The sequence below is a fragment of the Amblyomma americanum genome, chromosome 1 (assembly GCF_052857255.1).
Source record: "Amblyomma americanum isolate KBUSLIRL-KWMA chromosome 1, ASM5285725v1, whole genome shotgun sequence".
Lineage (NCBI taxonomy): Eukaryota > Metazoa > Arthropoda > Arachnida > Ixodida > Ixodidae > Amblyomma > Amblyomma americanum.
In genome coordinates this window covers 23,810,973-23,836,102 of record NC_135497.1, presented here as the reverse complement: position 1 = coordinate 23,836,102, position 25,130 = coordinate 23,810,973, and the positions used below count along the sequence as shown (strand labels likewise).

Sequence of the window (25,130 nt, the reverse complement as noted above, 5' to 3'; positions counted from 1 at the left end):
CGCGCGATGGAGAACGCAAGATTCGACAACACTTCGGCCCATTATTGCAAGCATTGCGAGCCTACCGGATGTGTCCCGCTGCTGCGTGAGTCTACCTTCTTGGCCAAAAAGAGCGAGCAGTTAGCGCGTTAAATACTGGAAGCTGTTCTGATGAACAGCAGGGAATCCTGCATCAGTACCTCATACGTGGCCCTCACTGAAAAAAAAAAAAAAGATACCTTGGACGGTTTTAAAAGTTTGAACGGTCCACTTTATGACAAAGGATGGTTCTTCTCCCCCCTCCCCCCATTTTATACTGTTTTTATATATTTTGTTCTTATTTCTTCGCCGGTTTTTAGTCACTTGTCATGTTACATTGGTTTTAGTTTTTTCCATAGATTCTACCATTCCATCGGGATTGGCTCTTAACATCTCCGGTGTTTTACACGTTTTTCTTCTTGTTACTTCGCATATTTAATATTACATTTGGGCTGGTGCCTTACACCTCATGTTTTTTTACACGTGTTTTGGTTAGTTACTCCCTTTTATCCGGTGACGTTGACCACTTCTGTTTCATGGCGACTGCACAGTTTTTGTTTTACTGTGTCCACCCTTTATCCCCCCTCCCTTTTCGCCTTTATATTCTTCTGTGCGCCGCAATAAAGCTCAGGCGCTACTCGTTAGTCAGCCTCGTGTAGTGTCTCCTTGCTGTGTGCTGTCCCTCTTTGGCTGCTGTTTTAAGAACCAACTAGATCAGATCCAAATTATCCTGATGAAAAGCTCAAAAGTTGTTCAGCAGGAACAAAGGTCTACGACAAAACACAACCTGCAGATCTCCGAGGCATCCGAGTAGCGATGGGTCACTCAGGAGCGAGCCGGATCTTTTGAGCCGCTCTTTTTAAATAGCGAGCGAGCCGTGGCTCAGTAAAAATGAGCGGCGGTTCTTTTGGAGAGCCCGTTCTCTCCAGTTCAGTGAGCCGTAGTGAGCCGTGCTGCTGCTGTTGCTGACAGGAAGAAAGGAAAGTGCACGGGCCTGCCAACTGGCTCAAGCCGAGCCACGCTCGCTGCCGCGTGCTGAAAGTAGGAGAGTTAAAGGATAGGAGAGGACAGATAGAAAGAAAAGGCGCCGCGCGCTGATAGGTCCATAGGCCCCGGGCCGACCCGTAACGAGCCGTTCCGTCAGAGCCGGTCTAGAGCCGGGTTAAGGTTATTATATTATTTATATAATTGAGGGACTTTAGGCCGGGTTAGGGTGCCTCGATGCGCGCGCCCTCTCCGCCGCTCCGTGCAGGGTGGAGCCATCCTTTGACAGGGTCAGTGCCGCCGCCGCGGAAGAGGGCAGCCATATTTGAGCCCACTCCTCGCTTCCCCACGGGCCGGTTGCACGTGCGTGGTCGCGCGTCCGCCCGGTCGCAGTTTTCTTCGGTTTCAAAACTCGCAAGATGCCTGGCTGTTGCGTGCCACTGTGCTCAAACCACTCCAGAAATGGCTGGAGAATGTTTTCATTCCCAAGAGACCCTAAAAGAAGGCTCCTCTGGACGGTGAAGATAAAGCGGGACAAATGGCAGCCTGCAAACTCTTCGCGCATATGCAATGTAAGTACAGTGATTATTTGGACGGTTGCGATTTTTTGTAGTTATGTCTGTCGCTGCAGGTTTACACTTAATATGTGCGCTGGAAGTTGTGTTAGTGTTCCTGGAAAGGCTGTAACTACGCACGCTACGTGACTACATCTTTTATGAAACATATATAAGGAGGAATTATACAGCAGATGAGTGGCGGAAAATCATTTTCATAACTCGCAGGTGTGGACATGGATTTTGTATTTCTGTGCACAGGCTAATAAACACAACTAACGGTAATATTAGTTATATACAGTGAAGCGTTGCAGAAGCACTCGGCATTTATGCAATAACAGACTGCTTGCTTGTAGTCGGTTAGCTTAGAGCCGACAGGTTCTTGATTAATTTTTCAAATGGCCCTAAAAGCAAACGCATCAAGAGACATGCGTCAGAAGCGTCAGAAACTTTGACAATAGTTTTGTGGAGTTTTTATTTGTTCCAAGGCTGTTTGACGAAGCCAGGAATTAGTTACTTTTGGTAAAACTCCCGTGAATGTGAGCTTTCGTATATAGTAGCTTCGCTAAGAACTTGTGGCTTCTATCTGGCATTTCTAACGTTGGCGCAGTTATTGTGCAGTGCCGGCTATTTCCCTTGTGCGCAGCCATTATTAGTCTGACTTTTAGGATTTGATAAATGCAGCTGCCGAGTGTGCGCGACTCCTTAACATCGCTGGAGCAGTGCCAGAACTTGTGTATCTTTCAAAAGGGGCATTTCTTTCTGTTTGTACTACATACTGGACGCCTGAATTAATTTTCTTATGCAGGCCCATTTCGAAGACAACTGCTACGAGAATCACCGCGCGGATGGAAGGAAGCTGCTAAAGTCAAACGCTGTTCCAACCATTTTTTCGTTCAGACGTAAGTTGCACTATATTTTATTATTGATGGCAAATATGATGTGCATCACTGTTGTGACTCATGAGTTAGAATAATAGCGCTTAAAATCTGGCCTTCTAAATGCAGTACCAATTGCATTACCAATTGCAATTTTAAAACTTTGTCATTGAAATTGTGCCTGTTGCCAAATGTTTGGGAGTGCTCTTTGAACAGCACACGTCTTGGGATCTGCAAGTAGATACAATCATTAGGAAAATATCCAGAGTATCCGGAGTACTTTCTAAATTGAGACATTGCCTCCCTACATGTGTAAAACGCTTTATATATAACTCTCTTTTTATGTCAATAATAAACTACTGTTATTTAGTCTGGGGGACAACCACTTTATCAAACATTAATCAGTTACATATAATACAAAAGAAGGCTGTTCGAGCGATCATGAATGTCCCATACCTTGCTCATTCCGAACCACTATTCAGGGAGTTAAAATTAGTGCCGCTTCCTGAACTTTATCACCATACTCTCAGAAAGCGTTATCAAACAGGTATCAGAAAGAAAAACAAAACTCTTGAAATTATATCGAGTCTAACACTAAACAGAAATGTTCGGGACACTCGCTATCACGAGACTTGGGAGGTTCCGTGTAACCGCACAAAATATGGTGACCAGATGCTGCGATTTCAACTGCCGAAATTACTTAACTGATTACGCACACATATATATATATATATATATATATATTTTTTTTCAAGTTACAACGCGTTCGCCTCTGTGTTTTTTGCACTTATTTATTGACTGTTTGTTCAGATGTGTGGTGATATTGTTACTTTCCTATCATTATTTTTTGTATGCAAAGTGTTACCTGCCTAGTTTTTTTGCACAAGTTCTTTTCATTGATTTCATGTCTTGCTCATATCTAATGTATATTTGCACTGCTGTGTCGCTGTCAAGAAGACGGTCAGTGGGCGCTGCCAAGCCCTATTTTTGTGGCTTTTTGCCCACTGTCCGTGACATCAGTGTCTGTGGGTATTGATGTTGAAATAAATTGGAATTGGAATTGAATTGGAATTGGAACTTTTCAAGCTTAAAATTTTCGCTTTTAGGTTATGGTTCGCGCAGCTATGAAATAACTGCCGACACTGAGCAATTCTGACGAACTTCACTCATTTCTGCTCTTGCATTTCCTTTTGTTTGTGCAGCTATGGTCCACCACCAAAGAAAGGCTCCTAAGGAGAGAGGCACACCCGCTCTACCAACTACATCAAACTCAACAGTGCAGGAACAAGGACCTGGCGTTTTTGCGGATTGCGATGAGCCTGGGGGAACGAACTTAAGTGAAGAGGTTGTCTATCAGCCTAGCGATGGACAAACAGAGCAAAATGAAGGCTGCGATGCACATTCATCCAGTAGTTGTTGCGCTCAACTGAGAAAACAACTGGAAGATGTGAGAAAGAACCACAGACAACTTCAAGAAGTGCATAAAAAAGCCAACTTGACTATTAACTCTCTTAGAAAGAAGGTGCGAAAGCTAAAAAGCGCCGTAGAGCACTTTAAAAAAAGGATAAAATTTTTAAATAAAGATCAAGTTCGTGCACTTTCCCGAAAAAGCAACAAGGGAAGCATCTGGTCGCCGCAGACTATTAAACAGGGGCTTCAACTGAAGTTTTCTTGTGGGAAGTCTGGTTACAGAACTCTCAGACAGCTCGGCTATCCACTTCCGGCAGAAAGAACTCTATCTCGTCGCCTCCACTGGCTCAAGTTCTCACCAGGAATTCTTACAGACGTTGTAGAACTTCTCCAAGCGAAGGCACAAGGCATGGAAGATGTAGAAAAAGACTGCGTCCTCTTTATCGATGAGATGGAGATTGCCAGAGGGTTTCAGCTTGACCGCGCTGAAGACATTGTGTATGGGGGAGTGACATTGCCACAAAAGCCAGATGAGCCTGCTAATCACGCTCTGGTGTTTATGGTTGGAGGTCTCAACCAGCGATGGAAGCAGGTGATAGCTTATCATTTCACTGGAAGCCATGTGGATGGCCGCACGCTCAAGGACATTGTTCTGCAAGTTGTCCAACTCTGCGCCGATATTTCCCTCAGAGTTCGGGTTGTAACGTCCGACATGGGCGCCTCAAATCGAGCGATGTGGCGTGAGCTGGGATTTTCTAGCCACCGAAATTCGAAGACAACCTGCTCAATACCACACCCTTCGCTCAATGATATGGAGTTGTTCTTCAACGCAGACGCTGCTCATGTTTTGAAGAATATTAAAGGTCAGTTGATAACATCTCATGCATTTACATTAAGTGAAGCAACAGCCAGCCAGTGCGATCTTCCCTCACGTGAAGTGAAACTGGATCATGTGCATGCTGTGCTGGAGTTTGACAAGGAAAGGGAGCTAAAGCTCGCACCGAAGCTCTCTGAAGCCCATGTCTCATCTGGACATTTTACGAAAATGAAAGTCGGACTTGCCGTGCAATTTTTCAGAGAAGCTCCCAGTGCAATCCGATACCTCATCAAGGAAAAAGTGCTGGACATAGAGGCAGAAACAACAGCTTGGTTTTTAGAGCTGGTATCAAGATGGTACGCATTAATGTCGTCGCGTCATCCATCTGTTGCCCTAAGTCTGCACGATGTGGCGAAGCATCATAGAGCTCTGGAAACTCTAAACCTGGCTCTAAACACCTTTCAAGGGATGAGCATGGGCAGCACGTCTCAGTGGAAGCCATCGCAGGCGGGCCTCCTGATCTCCACAACGGTCGTGCTTCGCCTGCAAGACATTCTTTTGAACTCGGAGGGCTACAGCTTCTTACTCACCAGCAGGCTGCTACAAGATTGCCTTGAGAATCTTTTCTCTGTGGTTCGTCTCAGGAAGCCTGTCCCAGACGCCTATGATATGAAATGCGCACTGAAACTTGTGTGCATAAGCCAATTTTTGCACACGCCGTCTACCACCAGCTACAGTGTTGACGATTCTGAGTACCTGGTTGACCTTCTGTCAAACGGGAAACGTGAACTCGCTGAAGCCGAGGTAAAGGAAATCGATGACTCGGAGGTTCTTTTCATTGAAGCGCTAACATCGACTGAATGCAGCATTCTGTTCCATATTGCCGGATTCCTCGTTAAAGGTATTCTGAAAGCCATAAATAATTGCGAGCAGTGCAAAGCTACTCTGCTCGGTTCTAGTGACGCTGAAAATGCATATCTCACAAGGCTGAAGGAGTACCTCGAAAATGGCGACAACCTGCATTACCCCAGTCCTGAAGTGATGAAAGTGCTGAAGTCGTGCGAGGAGCATTTTAAGGGCATCACAGAATGGGCGGAAAGCCTTCTAACTATGAAATCTCCAGTGCAGGCTGTGATAACATACCTAAGACAAATGGTTCCGTTTAATGTTGAAACATGCCAGGTTCACAACGAAATCATTCAGAAGTTGTTATACTCGACCTACGCTCGAACGAGGCTGCGAATTCACCTGCGACAACTGGAAGAAAAAAAAGTCAATGGACATGCAAGCAAAACGTGTGCTGGCGTCAGCTTGCCGTGAAGAGATTTGTAAATATTGTGTATAAATGTCAAATTCACCATAGTTCGCTTGTCTCCTATTTTTTGACAGTAGCTTTAATAATTTACAACATAAATAAACTGCATTATTACAACTCCTAAGTAAGTGAAATTTGTGCACTTACGTTTCTCATTAACTCTTCACACTATATAAGAAAAACTTCCTCAGTCGATGAGACACGCGCATTTTCCCAATATAGGCTCTGTTGATAGATGTTATTTTTTTGCCTTTTCATGAGAGTATTTTTCACAGTCAAGTTTGCGTTCACTTAATGTTTTCGGTGAAGGTATGAAGGAGCCGAAATTATCCCATGCTTTGTTAAAGTGGTTACTTTACATGAAAAAAAGCTGCACGAATTATGCAGCTGCATTGTATATTACAGCTACAGTGCAAACTCCTGTACCACAGCATTGTTTCTTTTTTTTTACCTGCACAAATTAACAAACAAAAACAAGCGATGCCAAGGATCAAACGACTACGAATGTCCAAGGGCCTACAGATTGCGTCCATTTGATTCTGAGGGGGTAAAATGTTTCATTAATAAGCCTTATCATTCTCAGCATTTAATATTGACTAATACGTTGCGGCGAACGAGATAAACTCTGTTTTTGCGAGTCAGCGCACTGAGTCCCAGACAATTTACAAAACTCCGTAAGTCAGCTTTTCTGCATAAAAAAAAAACACCTTTACGATTGCGACGCGAACTGTCCGAGGGAGAAGAGTTGGGTGCAGCGCAAACGACTTTTATTCCTTTATGTTATGGTGTGCACGGCCAGGCGAGCACCTTGGCACAGCTGCGTTTCAAATTTCCTTCAGGAATGCAGCCCAGGGAGGGTGCATTGTAACCGCAGCAATGGCTTGGGAGAGCGGCCCCTAATCTCTTTATTGTGAAAGCAACACAGGGCAGAAGCCTGTAGGAAAGGGTTCGGCAACAATAGATGTCCCCAGCGATGCACCCTATTTCTGCCTCCAAAACCTGTTTCGCCGCGATGGTGAAGGGGCCTTCGCTGCGCAGAGAAGCTTACCTCCAGTGTTCTGAAACGAGTGGGCTCAAATATGGCGGACACTGCAGCAGACGACGCGGTTGTCCCCACCCTGCACGGAGCGGCGGAGAGGGCGCGCGCATCGAGGCACCCTAGGCCGGGTGCGATTTGCGCGCCATCTATTAGCAGTGCGAGAAAGCAACTGCATTCCCACTCTTCCTCGCAAGAGTCGCAACCAGCCCCTCGGTCCCTCGGCTGTGTACGGTACGGTGCCCCCCCGTCTCCCGCAAAAATTGACAGAGGCGCAGGAGTCACTGTCCGCATGACAGCATTGCTGTGATGGCCGAAGGCTCCTAGCTAATTGCTAATTAAGCGCGCACATCGCTCGGAAACACCGCTCGTAGACAACTGACGAGAACAAGGAAGACACAACAGCGCAGGACAACACATATAAGCACTCTGCGAGCGCTGTTTTGCTCAGAATGTATCTCAACCAACTTGTCCAGCAGTACGCACTTTGCCAGAAGACCCAGCTCTGACTGAACCGCTCGGCACGGCTCACTGAACGAGAGAGAACCGGCTCTCAACCAACTCGCCCAGCAATACGCACTTTGCCAGAGTACCCGGCTCTGACTGAACGGTTTGGCACTGCTCACTGAACGAGAGAAAACCGGCTCTCCAAAAGAACCGGCGCTCAGTTTTACAGAACCACTCCTTCTGCGCTGCACTTGGGGAGAGAGGGAGTGGGAAAGAAAACCACGGCTCACTCGTTCTTTAAAGTATTCGCTCAAAAGACCCGGCTCGCTCCTGAGCGACCCGATCACCGTCACAGATTTGAGTGAGCCGTTCAAATGAGCCAGTTCATTTCAGTGAGCTGAGCCGTTCCCAGCAGCTGACTGAAGTGGGCCGTTTTGCCCATCTCTACATCCGAGGAGTCCGGGGTGCGATCGTTCGGTTCTAGACGTTCAGTACAGAAGCGTTTCGGTGCAGGTGGGCTGGAAACGCTGATTGGTCGATGGGATGCGCTTCTCCGTGACGTTTTTCTGCTTCTCCCTCGTTCTCAACCGGACGTGGGTTCGCCGCGCCTCTCTCGGCCTGTCCCTAGAGTGCCTAGGGAATCGCTAGGGCCGGCTGGCCGGCCGCCGGGCGTGCGTGGTCTGCGGGCATTCTCTTCGTGAGCGTAGGCGGCGGCGCGCGCGTTTCGGAAGCTGTCCAGGTATGGCTTTTTTTTTTTGCGTGGTGCGCTCGTCGGCGCAGCCAGCTGAAATTTCTGTACAGTTCTTGCTTCCACGACATTGCGACGACCCCCAAAAGGCGCTGACCCGCGAGAAATCGCCAGCGACATAAAGGTACGCATTTTATCTCAAATTTCGCTTCATGAAGTGCTGTACCGCTTACCTACATGCCTTGCGCATTCCAGGACCTCGTTTTCCTGCTGCAGGAGCACGTCGTGCTGGTGTTCAAAATTTTGCAACTCCATTACGACGACCCACATAAGGTGCGGTTTGAGGACCGCCGGCGTCGCCATCTGAACCGCCGTCTGACAGCCACGATGAAGCGCTTGTCTGGCGTGCACGTTCTCAATCACGAGGTAAGGGTTGAACAACGTTTTCGCAAGTTTTCTCGTGCAGAACTCGCCAAATTGCGGCGCTTGTAACGTAACTTTTTTTGCAGCATCGTTTCCTGGATGCTTCTGGCGAGCCGATGCTGTCCTTGTTTGCCGCAGACCGGGGCATCGACCAGATGTCAAAGATTATCGTCGCGGCCCTCGTCAAGATCTACGGACCAGGGATAGCGTCGGCTTCAAGGGCAAGACCAGGAGAGGTGTACGTCGTGCACCGGTGTCGTCGGTGCGGAGCCAAAGGGCACAAGACGGACCACTGCTGGGCCTACTGCTCACCGCGCCGCCACGCCGCTGCAGGTCGCGGTTGAAGTGCTCCTGCAAACGGCCCTTTTTAGGGCCACCTCATTGTTTCCTGGCAGATCGCGAGCGTCCCGTTTCGTGCCCGTATTCCCTCTCTGTCGAAATCGACGCCAGACATCAAAATCGCGCGGTGTGAGCTAGTAAATCGCTGGTAGAGACAAAAACTCGTGCTTGTATACAGACTTACCCATCTCCAGTGCGCCTTTGTTTATTTCCGTAGGCACTACTCGCGCTTTGTAGAAATCGACGCCAGCCGCGAAATTTTACATGTTAGACCTCGCTACAGCATTAGCGCAGCGTGCCTTCGTCTCTTTACGTTCTAACTTTTATGCAGCGCACCTTTGTTTGATATATAAGAAGGTAGCGCAAAACTTAGACGAAGACAGAGAAGAAACACACAAGACGACAGACGAGCGCTTTTTTTTTTTTGCTCGTTACTTTGTTTGCTCGTTACTTTTGTTCTTTTCAGTCGTTTCCTGAATCCGTCCAAAGAGCCGGGCTAAATGGATGATTATGGAACCACATGGCGATTGCACTGCATACAGCACGACTTTGGTCCCTGTGTTTTTAAATAAAAACATCAGATGTCGAAGGTCATGGTCGTGTCCGAGGATGGCTTCCACAGCTGGGGCCTAACCATAGGGACCGCACACGCTTTGTCGTCGTTGCCAAGTGGAGAGGCCCAAGATGGCTGGCATCCTTAATAAAGATCCCTTCTCGGGGCCGCTTTAGTGTTTCCTGGCAGATCACGCGCTTTCCACCCTGTGCACATGCTCTCATTTCCAATTAAAAAGGTCCTTTAATAACAAGATGTTGCATGGTACTTGAACAATAGCGGCTACAATGACAAAGGTGAAGAAGTGCTGGAGTTACACGGAAATAAAAAAGGTTGGGGGTGCCCACATAACAACCTGAAATGGTTTTGGACAGGACTCCTAGTTAATTGCATTTGGAAGAGAAAGACAAGGTTTAATTTTGCAGTGTAAGCTTGCTTCTCTAGAATGAACAGAGAACGTTGCCTCGCACTGTTTGGGCCACCTTCCTTGACCCCATGAAAAAAAAAAGGATGCCTCTGGGAAACTATTTGCGGAATTTCCGCCCCCCCCCCCCCGCCCCTCGATTCAGAAGGGGAAAGGGGGGGGGGTGACGGCCTTTTCTTTGTCGGGCTCGGCGCGACGCACGATGGACAAGACGGCGAAAGGAAGGGGGCTGTCAGTGACGCATGTTCCGCGCTCTTCGCTTAGCCAGCGTACAAGTCCCTTCGACAGCCTGAAATGCCTTCGGTGGGCATCGTCACGCATGTCGAAAGGATTGTCATGCACGTGCGACCGCCGATAACATTCCTTGCAAGCTTATTCATTGCCGTGAAAATCGGGCGGTGAGCATTTCTGGTGCGAAGTGAAGGAACTTAGTAAGGTCTGCAAGGAAAGACCTTACGCAACTTTACTGGGGCATAGCCGCCTTTCCGAAATTAACCGTGACAAGTGCCTAGCTGTCTGGATTCCAGCGAAGTTGCAGCTGTACCTCCGAATCCTCCTCGCCCGTTCCCACGCGGCTTCGCATGCCATGTCGCCATGTGCGGTAAAAAGAACAGTTTGCAGAGTTTAAATGGTTCAAGTATGAAGCTATGCAATGAAGCCAATTACAGACTTCTGTACAACAGCTAGAGGAATTTCAAGAGCATGCTGTGTGATGGTAGTCAAAACTAATGCAGTCAACTATTATTTCGTATTTTTTTGACCAAACAGACATGAAATGTATGAAGATGAATGTGTACCAAACACATCGGTGCATCAGTTAATTGTGATGCGTGAAAAAAATTGTACTAACATATAAATGCCCATATGTCGTCATAATCAGGAATACTGAAGAATTAAGGAAAATAAAAGGTTTTTTTTTGGTTCAGGCTCACACACCTGCTACAAACATCTTTATACGCGTACGTAACAATTTATGACTCTGTAAGAAGCATTTTGGGTAAAAAGTACAGTATGGCAGAAAGGAGTCTTTAGGAAATGCACTGTGTAGAAATAGCCATACCAATTTCATGTGATCGTTCGATAAATGTAACAAATACCGTGCAAACAAGCTCGCTGCATAGTATAGTTTTTTTGCAAGTTACTGGTTGCAGACCGCTCTGCAGTCACTGGACTGTGATTGAGTAAGTACTGCATGACAGTGCATGGATTGCACAGCAGTTGCTTGTTCATTTCGTTTACCACCATCATTTGTAAGAAGGGGCCATTTCTCATATACATGTGTTTCTCTGCGAGTGTCGTTCTGCGCAGCGAGCGTTCTTTTGTGCCCGCATGTGTGCTTTCGGTGCGGGAGGGCGTCCTTGGCGGCACCCTCCGTTCTGCGAACGGACCGATGGGCGCCCGCTTCGTTAGCTTATTGGTGTGGTCGTTAGGGCCGCGGGAAATGCCGCCGCTGCCAGAAGTACGAACCGGAGAGCCGTGCGGCGTCTCCTTTCAAGTGGACCCATGCACGTGTGCGCGTGAGAGTGTGTGTGTTTGTGTGTGTGTGCGCTTCCGGTGCACTGCAGGTGCGCGGTAGCCTGCAGCGCTTGGAGGCGACTCAGTCAAGTGACAGACGACAAGGAACCCGTGAGAGTGTGTGTGCGATGCTATTTTAGCTTGTAAATAGGTTTTCGTAAATATACCCTTTTGTATTTCCTTCACATGAGAGTTTAATCGTTTCATTTCTTCAGCGCGTATTTGTAACATTAATTTAATCTTAAGCCTCATTTCAAACACAATGAAACAGGACGTGTAACTTTTTGACATGTTCCTTTTTGGCAGCCTCTAAAAATATTTCCGCATGAATGGGCTAGCTTAATTGTTTTGCAGCAATATAACCACGGGACTGCTGTAACTTGCAACACTTTCAAATTGTGTGAGTATCACTGCATGTGAGGGGTCACAACCATATCCTAGCTGTTTCTTGAAGGTCCCGTTGCTTTGATGGCAATGCTTGGACAACCATGACCATCTTCCGCATTCATGCGTACAGGGTATGCCCATTACGTGCATGCCTTTCTACCTATTAATGCCTTACAATGCAAACAGACAACAAATAAAAGGAAGAGCACAAGTACAGACAGTGTTCGTAGCCCACACTCTTCTTCTTCACGTCAGTAAATATATATGGCACATACCCACGCGGGGGGATTTGCCAAGGTACAGTGGAGATTGCCAATGAAATATTTGCACGGGGGAAAAAAAAGACGTGAGGCGGCGGCGTAGAAGACTGAATCAGAATAAAAATTGGAAAATTCAATAAAATTTAAGAAATATGAATTACCGAGAATAGAATCAAGCATTTTAGACATGCAACAGAATTTTGTATGCAGCTAACAAGGTGACCGATCAGTCGCACTTATGCGATCATGAAGGTAGCCACAAACACTGCTTAACGGGAATTCCTTGGCGCTCGCACCGAACGAGAGAAGAACTGGAAGAGACAGAGGGAGGCCTAACCTCGAAAGAGGGACCTCCAAATACTGCTTTCCTTGAACTGCGAACCGCCGGCAAGAGACGAGAAAATGACCTATTGTTTCAACTTGCCCACATGAGACACAAAGGTTTGTCGCAGCGAACCCGCATCGGCGCAAGTATAAATTTAAGTGAGGGATTTTGCATCGCAGAAGCGTCACTGACACCTCGCAATGCCTTGATTTACACCACTGGACATTCCATGGGTAATTTAAGTGGTGAAAATCCACGGTATTGAGCAACGGATCACTCAAGCTGGCTGAAATATGTTGGAACCGCTGGAAACGTGAAGTTTCCAACATAATGAGGTGAAGGACAGGAAAGATTACAGGAGCGCTGAGAGCTGACCTTGCCAATAAATCAGCCACCTCGTTAAAATAAACACCCGAATAGGCAGGTACTCAGACCAAGTGGATCTCACGCACTGTGCACGGAACATAAAACCTAAGCGACCAATTCAATAACGATTTTCCGGAATTTTGGAGACTAGAACTGAAAGGCAGTCTGCAAGAATGAGAACTCAAGCTACATGCCTGGGAATTAAGAGAAGAGCCAAAATAACCAAAAAATCTACGAAGAATATAGGAGTATAATCAGGGATACAAACAGAATAGCTCCAAGCCAGATCCTGCGAATATATCCCAATTGTAATGTTTAGTAGCTTCTTCTGAATTTAAAAGTAATGCTAATACTTTGAACTTTAAACTTTGGGGGTTCGAATAATAGCTGATAAATCACAGGGGGACAAAAACTGAATAACGGTAACAGAAACTTTGGCTATATTCAAGAAACATTACAAATGTCTTCCTTCGACGACTCTTCTTCCCGCACTGCCCCGTCCACCCGTTTTCTTCAGCAACTCGTTGCAAGGAGATCAGATCAACTTGAAGCGGAGCTAACAAATTCTGCGTGAACCTAACTTGCGGAAGCTGATAGCGTGGCCAATGCCTCCCATGCCTACTACGAATGGAATCAATACAAAGTCGAAGAAAAAGTATACCGCAGCACACATGATTGGAAGTGAAAGACGAATTTTGTTGATGTTGTTAGCCTATCAAAAGATGGCACATACCTACACTGGGCGATCAGCCAAGAATCCGGTGGCTATTCACCTGTACTCAGTTAAAAAAAAGAAAGCCGCGCGGGAACGCAATACTGGTGGATGTGCTGAATTTCAGGAACAAACGTATCGTGCAACAAGTAACAAAAATATTCGTGAATCAGATTTTACATTGCATAATGAACAATGACTGCACCATCCTCGTCACTCTAAAACAAGCCTCCCATACTCTCAGGCACATCGATCTAAAGGAATATGTTCCCAAGATGAAGACTTCGTAAAAAATTCCAAACGCATGCAAGAAGTCCTCATTAAGCAGCGATACCCGTCGCCATTGCCGACGATGCCATTCAAAGGACATCTAAACCCAACCGAGAGCAAATACTGGAGTGACGTCGATGCAGCGAGCAAACAGACCATCAGGCAAATCTCGTACTTCCCTTCACCAGTAACCCAGCCGCCTAACGTACGTAAACAAAATCTTCAAAAAAACATTTCAACATTCTCAAACAAAGCGAGCTAGCGCCTCGCCAAAATTTTCACTGCTCTCCCTCATGCAGTCTACAGACGACCGAAAAACATTCGAAACATTCTAATACACTCAGTCACATAAAGAGCCGGTTTTGGGGTGTCGACCTTGTGGAAAAAGTAGATTCCAGGTCTGCAAACACATTACAAACATCAAGCTGTGAAATAAGCACAGCTTCAGGATTCAAATGGAAAATTAATGACAACTCTGATTGGGATTTCTGCAACGTAATATACCTCCTAGGATGCAGTGTGTGCAGTACGCAGTACATTGGGCAGGCCGTTAACTTTATACGAATTCGCTTTAATAACCACCGCGCGCATATTTTATCCCTACCTCCCCTTGTTAAAACACATATATTAATGAGAAAAACGACCCATTTGATGCAATTAAGTTAACAGTCCTACAGGGTGGGTTCCACAACAAAGAGATCTCGAGCAACGCGAGTCGTACTTTATTTACAAACTTAATAACAATTCCTCACGGCATTAATGAAAGTCCGGGTGTATTGATCTCCATCGCCCCTTGCAGAGCCAATGCTGACCTTAGGAATTCCGGCGCGACAAACCTCGGTCGTTTGCCGCCAGCGGCATCTTTTTCAAGCTTCGCTGCCCGTCCGCTTACACAAAGCTCATAATTCATCCCCCACCCCTGTCTTCCCAGTTCGACGTACCACCTTGTCGAGCGGGGTGCAATTGAAGGACCAAGAACCCTTGATGGGCACAAAAGAAAAATACTAGAAAAAGGAGAAAGAAATAAAGAGAAAAAGAAAAACGCTTTGTCCCCTGCCGCCCAGCGAGCTTGCGCGGGAGGCCAGCTCGGGGGAAAAAAGGAATAACGAGGGGAGGGAGGGCATCCGGGCCCTCAAAGCAACAATGACAGACTTTGGCGGAGTCCCGGAGCAGATAAGAATCATAGATGCATGTGCTGCCCGTGCCGCCGGCCAAAACGAGCAAACAAATAAACAATAAATTCAGACAGGGCAGGAGACGTTCCAGGAGCGTCTTCGGTACGAATAGTGAAGGCGGAATCAGCGGCGCAGTTAGCTTAACTACACACACGTGCACTGTGCATGAAACACACACACAAAAGAAAAAGAAAAAGGCGGCAAAACATACGAGTTCGCGAAAGTGTCCTGTGGGGGGGGGGGGGGGGGGGTAAAGGTGAATGGCAGGAGCATTTAATCAAGGGTTCTTGGTTCTTCAATTGCACCCCGCTCGACAAGGTGGTACGTCGAACTGGGAAGACAGGGGTGGGGGATGAATTATGAGCTTTGTGTAAGCGGACGGGCAGCGAAGCTTGAAAAAGATGCCGCTGGCGGCAAACGACCGAGGTTTGACGCGCCGGCACTCCTAAGGTCAGCACTGGCTCTGAAAGGGGCGATGGAGGTCAATAAACCCGGACTTTCATTAATGCCGTGAGCAATTGTTACAAATTTGTAAATAAAGTACGACTCCCGTTGCTCTCTTTGTTGTGGAACCCACCCTGTAGGACTGTGAACTTAATTGCATCAAATGGGTCGTTTTTCTCATTAATATATGTGTTCTGACAAAGGGATGATGGGTAGGAATAAGATATTTACTTATGCAAGAGTGACTAGCTATGCGCAAAAATTTCCGTGTTTCAATTTTCAAAACTGCGAACTTTGACCGCAGCGTCCCGGACAAATAATTCCAACTCCCGACCGCGTTTTTAAATTCATTCTAAACGGGGTACGTGTTTACTGGTACCTGCAGTGGTCGGCTGCGCAACTATATATATAAGCTATCGCGTGCAGCTGTCATATTATAAAAGAAAATCCGCACAAAACAAAAATTACGCAGCAACGGGCTGTGGCGAATGATTGCGCGCAATATTTTTTCGCGGGTTAGTGAAACGAACAGTTTTGTTTTAAATCACGAGAGTTGTATCAAAAGCCTTTATATGTCGTCATTAATTACGATAGGTACGACGACACAGTGAATAGGAGTTTATATAGACTGTCGTCCTTCAAAGACCCAATGCTTTTCTCCTCCAAAACGTCGTGTAGAACAAAACCGGACCGCCAAATTTTGACACGGTTGTACGAAATTTCTGCACTAACGAAAGCTATGAGTGTAGTCTCCTGCATGTAGAGAATGTAGAATACAAGGAAAAATTATAATATGTATGCTCTAGGTCAGGTGCATAGTCCTACAGCACTCGATTGTAAATGCAGGCACTCGACGGAACGCTGATAGACGGGCGTGGTCACCTGTAGGCGCATTTGCGTGGCTTTGCATGGATAGTACGTGTTTAACCTCTCAGGTCTGCAAAAGCTGTATCGGGTCCGCCAGGCAGTGGCGAATATAATAAATGCACAACGAAGCGCGCCGTTCGAGCGCACTAAAATAATACACCAGCAGTTCAAGGATATCATATATAATAAAAATATAGAAACGCGCATGCAGTGTGTGAAAGCGCGGCGCATCATGTGCGCTTTTTGAACCCGCGCGCGCTGCCAAAAACGTGGGGAATTCCGAGAAAAACCTAGGGAAAATATGTCTCTTCCCAACCGGACACGACGTCATTAAAAGTCACGTGGCCATGACGTCACGTGACGTTTTAGACGTGACGTCACATTTTGTTTGACCAATCAGCGTTTCCAGCCCGCCTGCACCGAAACGCTTGTTTCAGTACTGCTTGGCAGTCTGGCAACACCACGCCCAACTCTTTCGGTTTCATTTTTGTTTGTTATGCGTGCTTCTTTAAACAATTCTGTATAAGTTTTTACACCTTAGTTTTCGGTTGTTTTTACATTTTTCGTTTTACGTTTATGGCCCAATCCTTCATGTAGCCAACCTTCTCCTGATACATACGTACTGCCGCCATCACCATCGCCACCACCATCACCAGTGGTCACCATCACGGATCGAGTCAAATCGCGCAACGGTCAAACAGGGAGTGTTTGGGTTTTTCAGTTTTGCGTTCATGGTACATTTTTTTTTTTTGAACGGATATCTGTGTTGCATGCGTTTACGGTTCGGCTTCAATGACAGCCATCGACTACGCGGTGTTACATCAGCGCCTTGATCTGTTGACGCTAGAGGGTCTTCACTCTCTAGACGACGCAAGCCTGCCTTGGCTTCCGCCGCTGCAGACGTTTACGCGGCGCAGAGCTCTTCATGAAATCTTGAACTCCCTACGAGCTATCGAGTCCGGGAGGCAACGTTTGCGGTCCGTGGCTTGGCTCCACTGCTGGCTGCTGCAGCGGCTCAACGTTTCACCGTGGACGCCGTTCCATTGCAAAAGTCCGTTGCTACGAGCCGACTTTCGTAAAGTGCTGGTAGGCCTGGCGTCTGTGTTGCGGAGCCGTGGCTACGAGGTGACCTTAGCGTGGATTGCAGACGGCGGCACTGTTTATACCTGCATAATGACCCAAGACTTAGAACGCGGGTTGACCAATGGACACCAGGTTTCGTATGTGGCTTTGTGGCCAGGCCTGCCGCTTCTGGCTGTACACGCACTGGAGAACCGTGCAAAACGCAGTGTGCTGAGAGCTTTGCACGCAGTACTGGGCGGCGCACCTGCTGCGAAGCTGGCTGTTCCTCCTGGTGGACTTGGCGCAACGTTGCGCGCGTGTTTCCCGCATTTGTCGCTGCAGGTAATCCCGCAAAGTCGCGTTGCGGCGTATTGGAGCCTGTAATTGCAGTCCGCGCGAAGTAATCAATGTGTGTTATCTCTGGCTCAGAATGCATAAGTATTGAATTGTGTTCGGTGCTGCTGTGGCTGCAGAACTCGTTGATGGGGTAAATGTCTGCGGTTTGTACGATTTGAAAACATTTCTCATAACAAGACAGAAGGCACATTTGACAGGCCTTCGCTTAAGTAAGTGGCCCATTTTATTTTTGTAATTTCAACACGAGGTATTGTTAACAGTTGAAAACAGGTACCGAGTTAGACAACTGTGGTGTTTCAACACTAATGCTGTTTATGTGCACTTATTTGTGTGTTGCATGCCTGCACAGCCTTTATAAAGAATATACAGCCCAAGCAGTTTGGTTCTGAGCCCTTCAGCTTAGCTCTCTCAAATCAACCAAGCCTAGGATTGCCAAATGTGTTATGTGTACTCACTGTATCGCTTAGAAGGAAACCCCTTTGGCTGTATATTTTTAACAAAGGCTGTACATAGTCTTGATGCATCATAACATTGCCTCCTCAGTCTAGTCATTTGCCATGCCAGATTACTGGGAAGGTTGATGTCTACAAAGCCCATTGCTTTAATCCCCATCTGTTTATGGTGCATGTACTCCACATGGGGTGTTTTACTAATTGCAGTGGTAAAAGCGAAATGATATACACGTTTTCTCTTCCTATATGAGAGTAGTTGTGTGATAAGCTCGTTGCAGTTAAAAATAAGGATGTGCGACTGCTTTGATCTATGGACGCCGCCGCCTTCTGGCTTGCCATGACGTACAAAGGGACTGTCAGCTACTTCGAACCACATTTTACCGTTGCAGATGCTAGTGCACAAGTCCCTAAATGTGCACTATTGCCTCAACAGTGGACTGTGAAGAGCAAGACTGCAAAGCAGCTGCCATCAAAGCATGTCAGTCATATTGGGGAGCAATATGAGCTTACCAGTGTAGAAAAAATAAGCGTTTCACATGTTTTTACTCTTAAATGTTGTGGCTTACAGAGCATTAGTGTATTTGGCCTTTCTTGCTGAGTTGTCTGCGTGACACTGCTTGTTTTTAATCTAGCACGATGGCATTAAGGTTCTCGTTCTGGAGAAAATCAGGCGGTGTCGGCAGTATTGTGAGCAAAAAATCCTTGGAGCAGCAACCTAGGTGGGCCGCTTGTGTCGTCATCACAACCTGCCCACCAGATTGTGAGCAAACTGACCACCATGGCAGGTGACAGGTAAATTAATGATTGGTTGCGACAGGTTGCTCAGGAAGAGCAACCTGGGTAGCACAAGCCCCACCGGTGGCTGCACCTGCCATCACAGGGCAGTGGCACATCGCTTAACCGCTGCACCACTGCGTCAGGAGTGTTATGAGGACTCCCAGGTATCTATGAATGTAAAGTTGTCAATGACCAATTTCGCATATATGGGCATGAGCTCATTAACCTATTGACGCTATCCGTCATACCCTTAAGGCAGAGCTTCAGTGTCCCCTCGCAAGCTTTTATTTTGAAGGGGTTGATTTGAGTGGTCACTATTGCAAGCCTAATCAAGCCCACTTCATTCTTAAAAGGTGATGATGATTGTGAATTTATATGACTCAAGGGCATCTGTGGCCAAAGAGCCCAGAGCATTATGCCATGGCACAAGGTGTTTTCATCTTCTCAAGGTGGGGTTAAAGACCCGTTTCCCAAACATTTCACCCCAGAGAAGCTGAGCACCAGGCAATCGGAAATCTTGTACCCGTTGTATCAGCAGTGGGCACCTGGTGGTAGTGGAGATCAAGCCCCGCACCTCCCGCATGTGAGGCGGATGCTCTAACCACTCCACCACTGCGGTTCATTCTTAAAAGGCAGCAGACTTTTGTTTAAGTTATTTTGCCCTGCTGGTGCTGTACTCATTGAGTTCTGCCTATGAACGCACAAAGCTCTGTGAAGACTCGACAGGGCAGCCTTACTGCTGGATCCCTCTTTGTATTCTGGGTAGAAAACTTTCTCTGTGCTGAACACTGCACACATCAGTTGGGTTAGGCTGCGTGGTTGAAATTCACAACCAAAAACTGCAGCACACGAGAGCAGTCGGTCATGGTGGTGGCAATGAGCCCTCTCCAATGCCGTGCACTGGCAACTGTCTCTCGTACATAACACTGCTGTGACGTCTCCGAAAACTACCTATAGCCTCCCTTTTTACTTCGATACCTCTTTTTATAGTTTGATTTGAAAGGAATTTTCACCAGTGAGCTAAACTTTCCATGGAGATACAAAATCTACTTCTACAGGGCAGGCCCCTTACCAGGTTTCGGCATTTCAACTAACCAAGTCCATTGCATAGGTCAGACCATTATCATCATCTCTACAAATTACCAGAGCCATGTGCGTCCTGAAAGGCAGTGAAAATTCCAACGCTTTTTTGCACTCTTTCGGCAAAGCAAGTCTCCTTACCCACTCTGCTGCCACCCAGCGCTTTGTTGCGATAACACAACAACACGGCATTTCATTGGCCCATCATTCTTACTTATGGGCAAATGGTAGACATCTTGTCTGCTGCAGTTGCTCTCGCACTTTTTCTCTGTGCTGTTCATTTTGGTACAGAAAGGAAGTCTATATGAACTTCTTGGCCTGGTCTGTTTTTTCCGCTGCATGATGTGGCAGAAGCTGCTTGCACATTTCCGTGCCCCCATCCTCCGTTAATGGTAACTGTGTTTGATGCATACTATGACATGCCATGAGGTACTGTCTTGACATAACAGGTTCACATCGACAACTGCGCAGAAGCACCACCATGAATATGCCGGAAAGCATAAAAAAATGCTCGTGCACACGCACACCTGGTGAGGTGCAGCTGTGATGTAGACATCTGACAATCTCTGCACCTCCGAACAAAAGTGGAGGAGAAAGGGAAATTTCACTTATGAAGGCTTGTTGCCAGGTTGTTGGTGAGCGAAATGAACATCGAGAAGGCACACCAGATAGAAATGTGGCAAAATCGTTTGCGATGGCTATATAGGTGCTCTTAATAAGCCTTTTAAAAACAATTTTGCAGCCTCATGGTGGGAGACTATGTCTGACAACTGTCTGAACAGTGATTTCCCTGCACACCCCTTGTTTTTCTGAAGGCACCTTAATTCGTAACATATTTTGCTTTACCTACGACAGAGAGGGAGGTTGGCGCTGCTGTGCCATACTCCCAGGGGGCATGCGGGGAACTTTTTCTCGGTTGGCACTCATGGTCTCTGCCTTCGTGCAGAGCTGGCCACCGCCGCCTCCACCCTAGAAGGTGATCAACGTGACTAGGTATATAAGCTAATTGTAAACAGCTGCGGCAGCGGGGGCTTGGCTAGTCCCCCCTCGCCTGTCTACCTTGGGTGCGGGGCCAGGTGTTCTACTGGCTGGCGATATCGTCTAACTCCACCCCACTGAGCTCCCATGTTTGAATCCTGCACTAAAAACAACTAATCTATAATGCATGCTTGAGAGAAGGTAGGCTGATGGTCCTTGACATTCACAAAGTGAGCAAGAGAAGGGAAAGCCTCAGGCAAGCATCCTGACACTTTCCCCTCCCTTGTTAGCTTTGTAATCTTTAATGTAGTAATAACATTTTCATTCAAGTTATATCCTCATAATTTTTGGAACAAGGTCATGTCAAACTGTATTCAAAACTTTGAAAAAGTCTAGGATTATACAACCAATTACTCTTTGTAGATTGCAAAGGCTAAGTCATGAATAAACTCAGCCAACTGTTCAGTACAGGAACGGCCTCGTTGAAAACCATGCTGGCTTGGAACTAGGATGCTATGTTTCTCTCGGTGAATCATTATACAGCTGTACAAGTGTATGTTCTATAATTTTACAAGGAATAGTAGTTAATGAAACTGGCCTGTAGTTCAGGACAGAATTGCGTGGAATATTGTTATGTGTTATAGCAGTAATCACACTTTCATGGTGCATTCGACAGTTCATTCAGCTTAGTGTTTTCTATCGTATTATCAGTAGCAGTACACAGCAGCCTGCCTCTAATTGTGTTGTTTCCTGCAGGTCGGGGAAAGTGCTCTCAATATCCCAAAGGTGGCAAGACTTCAAAGTCTTCCACACGAGCCCATTCCACAGGGGGAAGAGGAAAAGAAGCGTCTTGAGACGTGGAATGAGGCTCTTGCCCAACTGGGACCAAGGCTGCGTCCCGTGGATGACGGATACACACTCACCGACGGAAGGGGCACCTGGGTGCACTTTGAGGGCCCTGGCCTGCTTGAAAAGCTGCGTAAACTTTATATGAGTGGTAACCGTGCAATCATTAGCAAGGACATGAAACCAGCTTTTCTTGGAAAACGCTATCATGTTGTCCAGCGCGACAATAAGTGACTGTTACTGGAGCTTCTATGTTTCCCTTGCAATGGATTGCAACATGCTGCACGATTCAGCCATGATGCCATTTTTAGGTTGTGCACTGTCTCAACAACAGCATTTGATGTTTTATTGACAGCAGGTCATCTTGATCACCTTTCTCTATCAATCACTACTATTTATTTTCACTTTTGTTTGAATGACCTTTCTCTAAAGTTTTCATGTTGGATTAGCAGTTTATTTTTTACTTATGGGCAGTTGTGACAGCGAAATTTAAAGGTTCAAAAGCTGCTTATATCTGAACTTCAGTCTTCATCTCTTGTTAGCAGTAATTTGTTTTCTGTTACTTTCTTTTTTCTTCTGAGTTGGCCATGCATACACTCCCACTTTATTTGAAAGCAAGGCCATGTGTATGTTTCCCTGCAGTTTTCTCATTTTATCATTCATGTGCCCTTTAGACATTGACAAGTTCATTTTAATCTTTTATCACAAAGAAACAATTTTGTATACCGGGTGTCTGAGCTAACTTGAGCCAAGGGTTAAAAATACATATTATTAGAGACAGGCCAGTGAAACTAGTTACGTATTCATGACAGCCATCTTGCGCACCACATGCAATTTTTGTTTTGCAATTAATAGTTTAATTAAGTTGAATTGCCTAAATTAATAAATCTTGACTTTAAAGAACAAATTGGGTTTGAAGAGTGGTTGTGCACCTTCAGAAACCCCCATTCCATCATTTATGACAAGGAAACCCTCACGTGTTTCTTTTCCCAGCTCCAAAGAGAGCCACGAAATACATAAACCATGTGACTAATGCATTGGTGTGCCACGATCGTGCTGCTCTCAAGTGTGGCTTGAGCAAAAGAAAACGAAATCACCTGCAGGCTTGACTTAACGGCCCCGCAGCAGCAGCAGGCCGATATGTTGGCGGCGGCAACTCGCACCGTCACGTGTGCCAACTGGCTGACACGGACGACGAGAAACCACCGCCAACACAAAGCTGAGCGGATCCATAGCCAAAGGCTAGCAACGGACCCATACACATGATAATGGTAGAGTGGGGTAGAAGAGTGCACACATGAACACAAGACCACACACTAAAAATGAAAAACAAATGATTGCACATCTCATCCAACTATATCATCAAAGTAAATCAACCACTTGTTTACAGAAACATTGCATAATTAACACTGTTATGCAGGCAAACAGATAGATGATAATAAAAATAATGTGCACTTCATACACCACCAACAAAAAATACTGTGTAGTCCACATTGCTCACATGTTAACGAAAACAGTTAAAGCACATAACTTATGAATAAATGCCCTTTACTTATTGTTCGCATAATAACAGAATGATTAAAAATCAAGTGCCAAAAAATATTTTTTTAGTGTTATTGAGTTAGAACTATAGAAAGCAGGAAGAATGCCTAGGGGAAGATTGTTCCAAGCTTTCACACCTGTGTTCCTCAGGCGCTGGTGGCCATAGATGTTATGAGAGGGAGGTATCAAAAATTTGCCTTCGGGCACTGCGCGTGCATTTCTATTAGGTTAAGAAAATATAGTTGGCGGAAAGGGAGTCTGGTTGCGTATTATCCTGTATGCCAGTGAAGTGGTGCGGTAATCACGCAGCTTAAGTAAGGGCATTATTTTAGAGTCCATAAACAGCGGTCCCGACAGGGTGCCAGGTGCTGGCGAGTTAACAAACCGTAAAGCTCTCTTCTGTAATATTAAGCTAGGTTCAAGATAAGTATGATATGTAAATCCCCAAGCCTCAATGCAGTATACGATATGTGACTGAAAGATTCAAAAATACAGCTGCCATATCAAAATACTGTCGTGCTTTTGACAGAGCGAAGCACGAAAATGACAGCTTTTTACGGAGGTTGTCTAAATTCGGTTTCCAGTTGAATTCACAGTCCAGTGTAATGCCCAGGCAAAGAACTGTTAAGACTTGTTGCAGTTCTTAGCTGCCTAGCTGTATCTGGCAAGGCAGCATACTCCTTTGCTTGTAAGCTGGTTTAAAGATAATGTATTTAATTTTGGCAGCATTCAAAGATGGTTTATTTGACAAAAACCACTCATTTAAATACTGAAGCTCTGTTTATTATGAGTTCTTGAGTTTCACTTTTACAGGCTACTAAAATAGCTGTATCATCGGCGTACATTACTGCAAGAGCACTAGTTAAACAATCTGGCAAGTCATTTATATAAAGAGCAAAAAGCAAAGGTCCCAGAACTGAGCCGTGTGGCACCCCATACGAATCGGTAGAAGGTTAAGCTTCCCTGTCAACAATTGCGCACTGTTTACGACCACATAAATAGATTTTAAAGAAATCAAGAACTATACCCCTAAATCTATATCTTTAGCGTTTCTGACTCAAAATATTATAATCTACAGTATCAAAATGCTTTTTTAATATCTAAAAATACTCCGATTGCATTGTTTTTGTTATCAAGAGCTTCATTAATACTTTTGCACAGAGATAATATAGCAGTCTTCATTGACCTGTTACCTCGAAAACCATGCTGGTTAGGGTAAAGAAGGTTATTCCTCTCTAAGAACAGCTTTACGCGATGGGCTAGTAATTTTTGAAACAGAGTATTAATGCAACTATGAATCGAAATTGGTCTATAATTTCCGTTTTCATAAGGAATGCCATGTTTAAATATCAGTATAACATTGGCAACGTTTAATGCATCAGGGTAGCTAACAGAATAAAATGCTTTATTAATTAATGAGGCCAAAGTTGGCCCAAGTGTATTTATGTTGCACCTAACAAGTGAAATAGAAATTTCATCAATGCCAACTGAGCAGAAATATTCATTAAAGCGATCAACAATAGTAGTTGCTAGTGGAGAATCATCGGATGTGGGCAGTACTCTTTTACTTATGGAGGGTTGAATAACTGAATATATAACATTCCAGACCCTTTTAGAATTATTAGCGCACTTATTTCTTTCACCACAATGATATTGCTTTTTCTGCAACCTCATCATGCTCACAGCTTTATTTCTATAGGTGCGATACTGCATGCTATAATATTCATTTCCTCTATTCTGTTTCATTTTAAGAAGACAATGATAATGTTGCTTCGTAACATTTATTACAGCAGGTGTCATTACAAATAGGTTTCATATTGGTTTGGTTA

At 45.7% G+C, this 25,130-nt stretch overlaps 2 protein-coding genes and 1 long non-coding RNA gene across 4 annotated transcripts; all 3 read left to right on the top strand.

The window, feature by feature from the left end:
- The first annotated feature begins 1,252 nt into the window (after positions 1–1,252).
- On the top strand, positions 1,253–6,023 carry LOC144111354 (uncharacterized). The gene is made up of 3 exons (XM_077644629.1): positions 1,253–1,574; positions 2,365–2,458; positions 3,637–6,023. The coding sequence occupies exons 1-3, from the start codon at positions 1,422–1,424 to the stop codon at positions 5,979–5,981; spliced, it is 2,592 nt and encodes an 863-aa protein (XP_077500755.1). The 5' UTR covers positions 1,253–1,421; the 3' UTR covers positions 5,982–6,023.
- A 1,941-nt stretch (positions 6,024–7,964) lies between these two features.
- On the top strand, positions 7,965–9,235 carry LOC144131424 (uncharacterized). 2 transcript variants are annotated; one of them, XM_077664452.1, is made up of 3 exons: positions 7,965–8,331; positions 8,403–8,573; positions 8,657–9,235. In XM_077664452.1, exons 2-3 carry the CDS (start codon positions 8,535–8,537, stop codon positions 8,912–8,914), a joined length of 297 nt encoding a protein of 98 aa, XP_077520578.1. In that variant the 5' UTR covers positions 7,965–8,331; positions 8,403–8,534; the 3' UTR covers positions 8,915–9,235. The 2 variants fall into 2 exon arrangements, with proteins under 2 accessions (XP_077520578.1, XP_077520577.1); XM_077664451.1 differs by having other exon boundaries at positions 7,965–8,573.
- A 7,633-nt stretch (positions 9,236–16,868) lies between these two features.
- On the top strand, positions 16,869–22,113 carry LOC144111347 (uncharacterized). Its single transcript, XR_013310030.1, has 2 exons — positions 16,869–17,611; positions 21,670–22,113. It is a non-coding gene; the product is annotated as an uncharacterized LOC144111347 (long non-coding RNA).
- The last annotated feature ends 3,017 nt before the right edge of the window (positions 22,114–25,130 follow it).

Bases quoted from the DNA above. Each gene is read 5' to 3' on its own strand.
- LOC144111354 (XM_077644629.1), top strand. From the start codon at position 1,422: ATGCCTGGCTGTTGCGTGCCACTGTGCTCAAACCACTCCAGAAATGGC. The intron at 1,575-2,364 runs GTAAGTACAGTG...TTTCTTATGCAG, and splicing joins ACTCTTCGCGCATATGCAAT to GCCCATTTCGAAGACAACTG. The intron at 2,459-3,636 runs GTAAGTTGCACT...TTGTTTGTGCAG, and splicing joins AACCATTTTTTCGTTCAGAC to CTATGGTCCACCACCAAAGA.
- LOC144131424 (XM_077664451.1), top strand. From the start codon at position 8,385: ATGCCTTGCGCATTCCAGGACCTCGTTTTCCTGCTGCAGGAGCACGTC. The intron at 8,574-8,656 runs GTAAGGGTTGAA...CTTTTTTTGCAG, and splicing joins TGCACGTTCTCAATCACGAG to CATCGTTTCCTGGATGCTTC.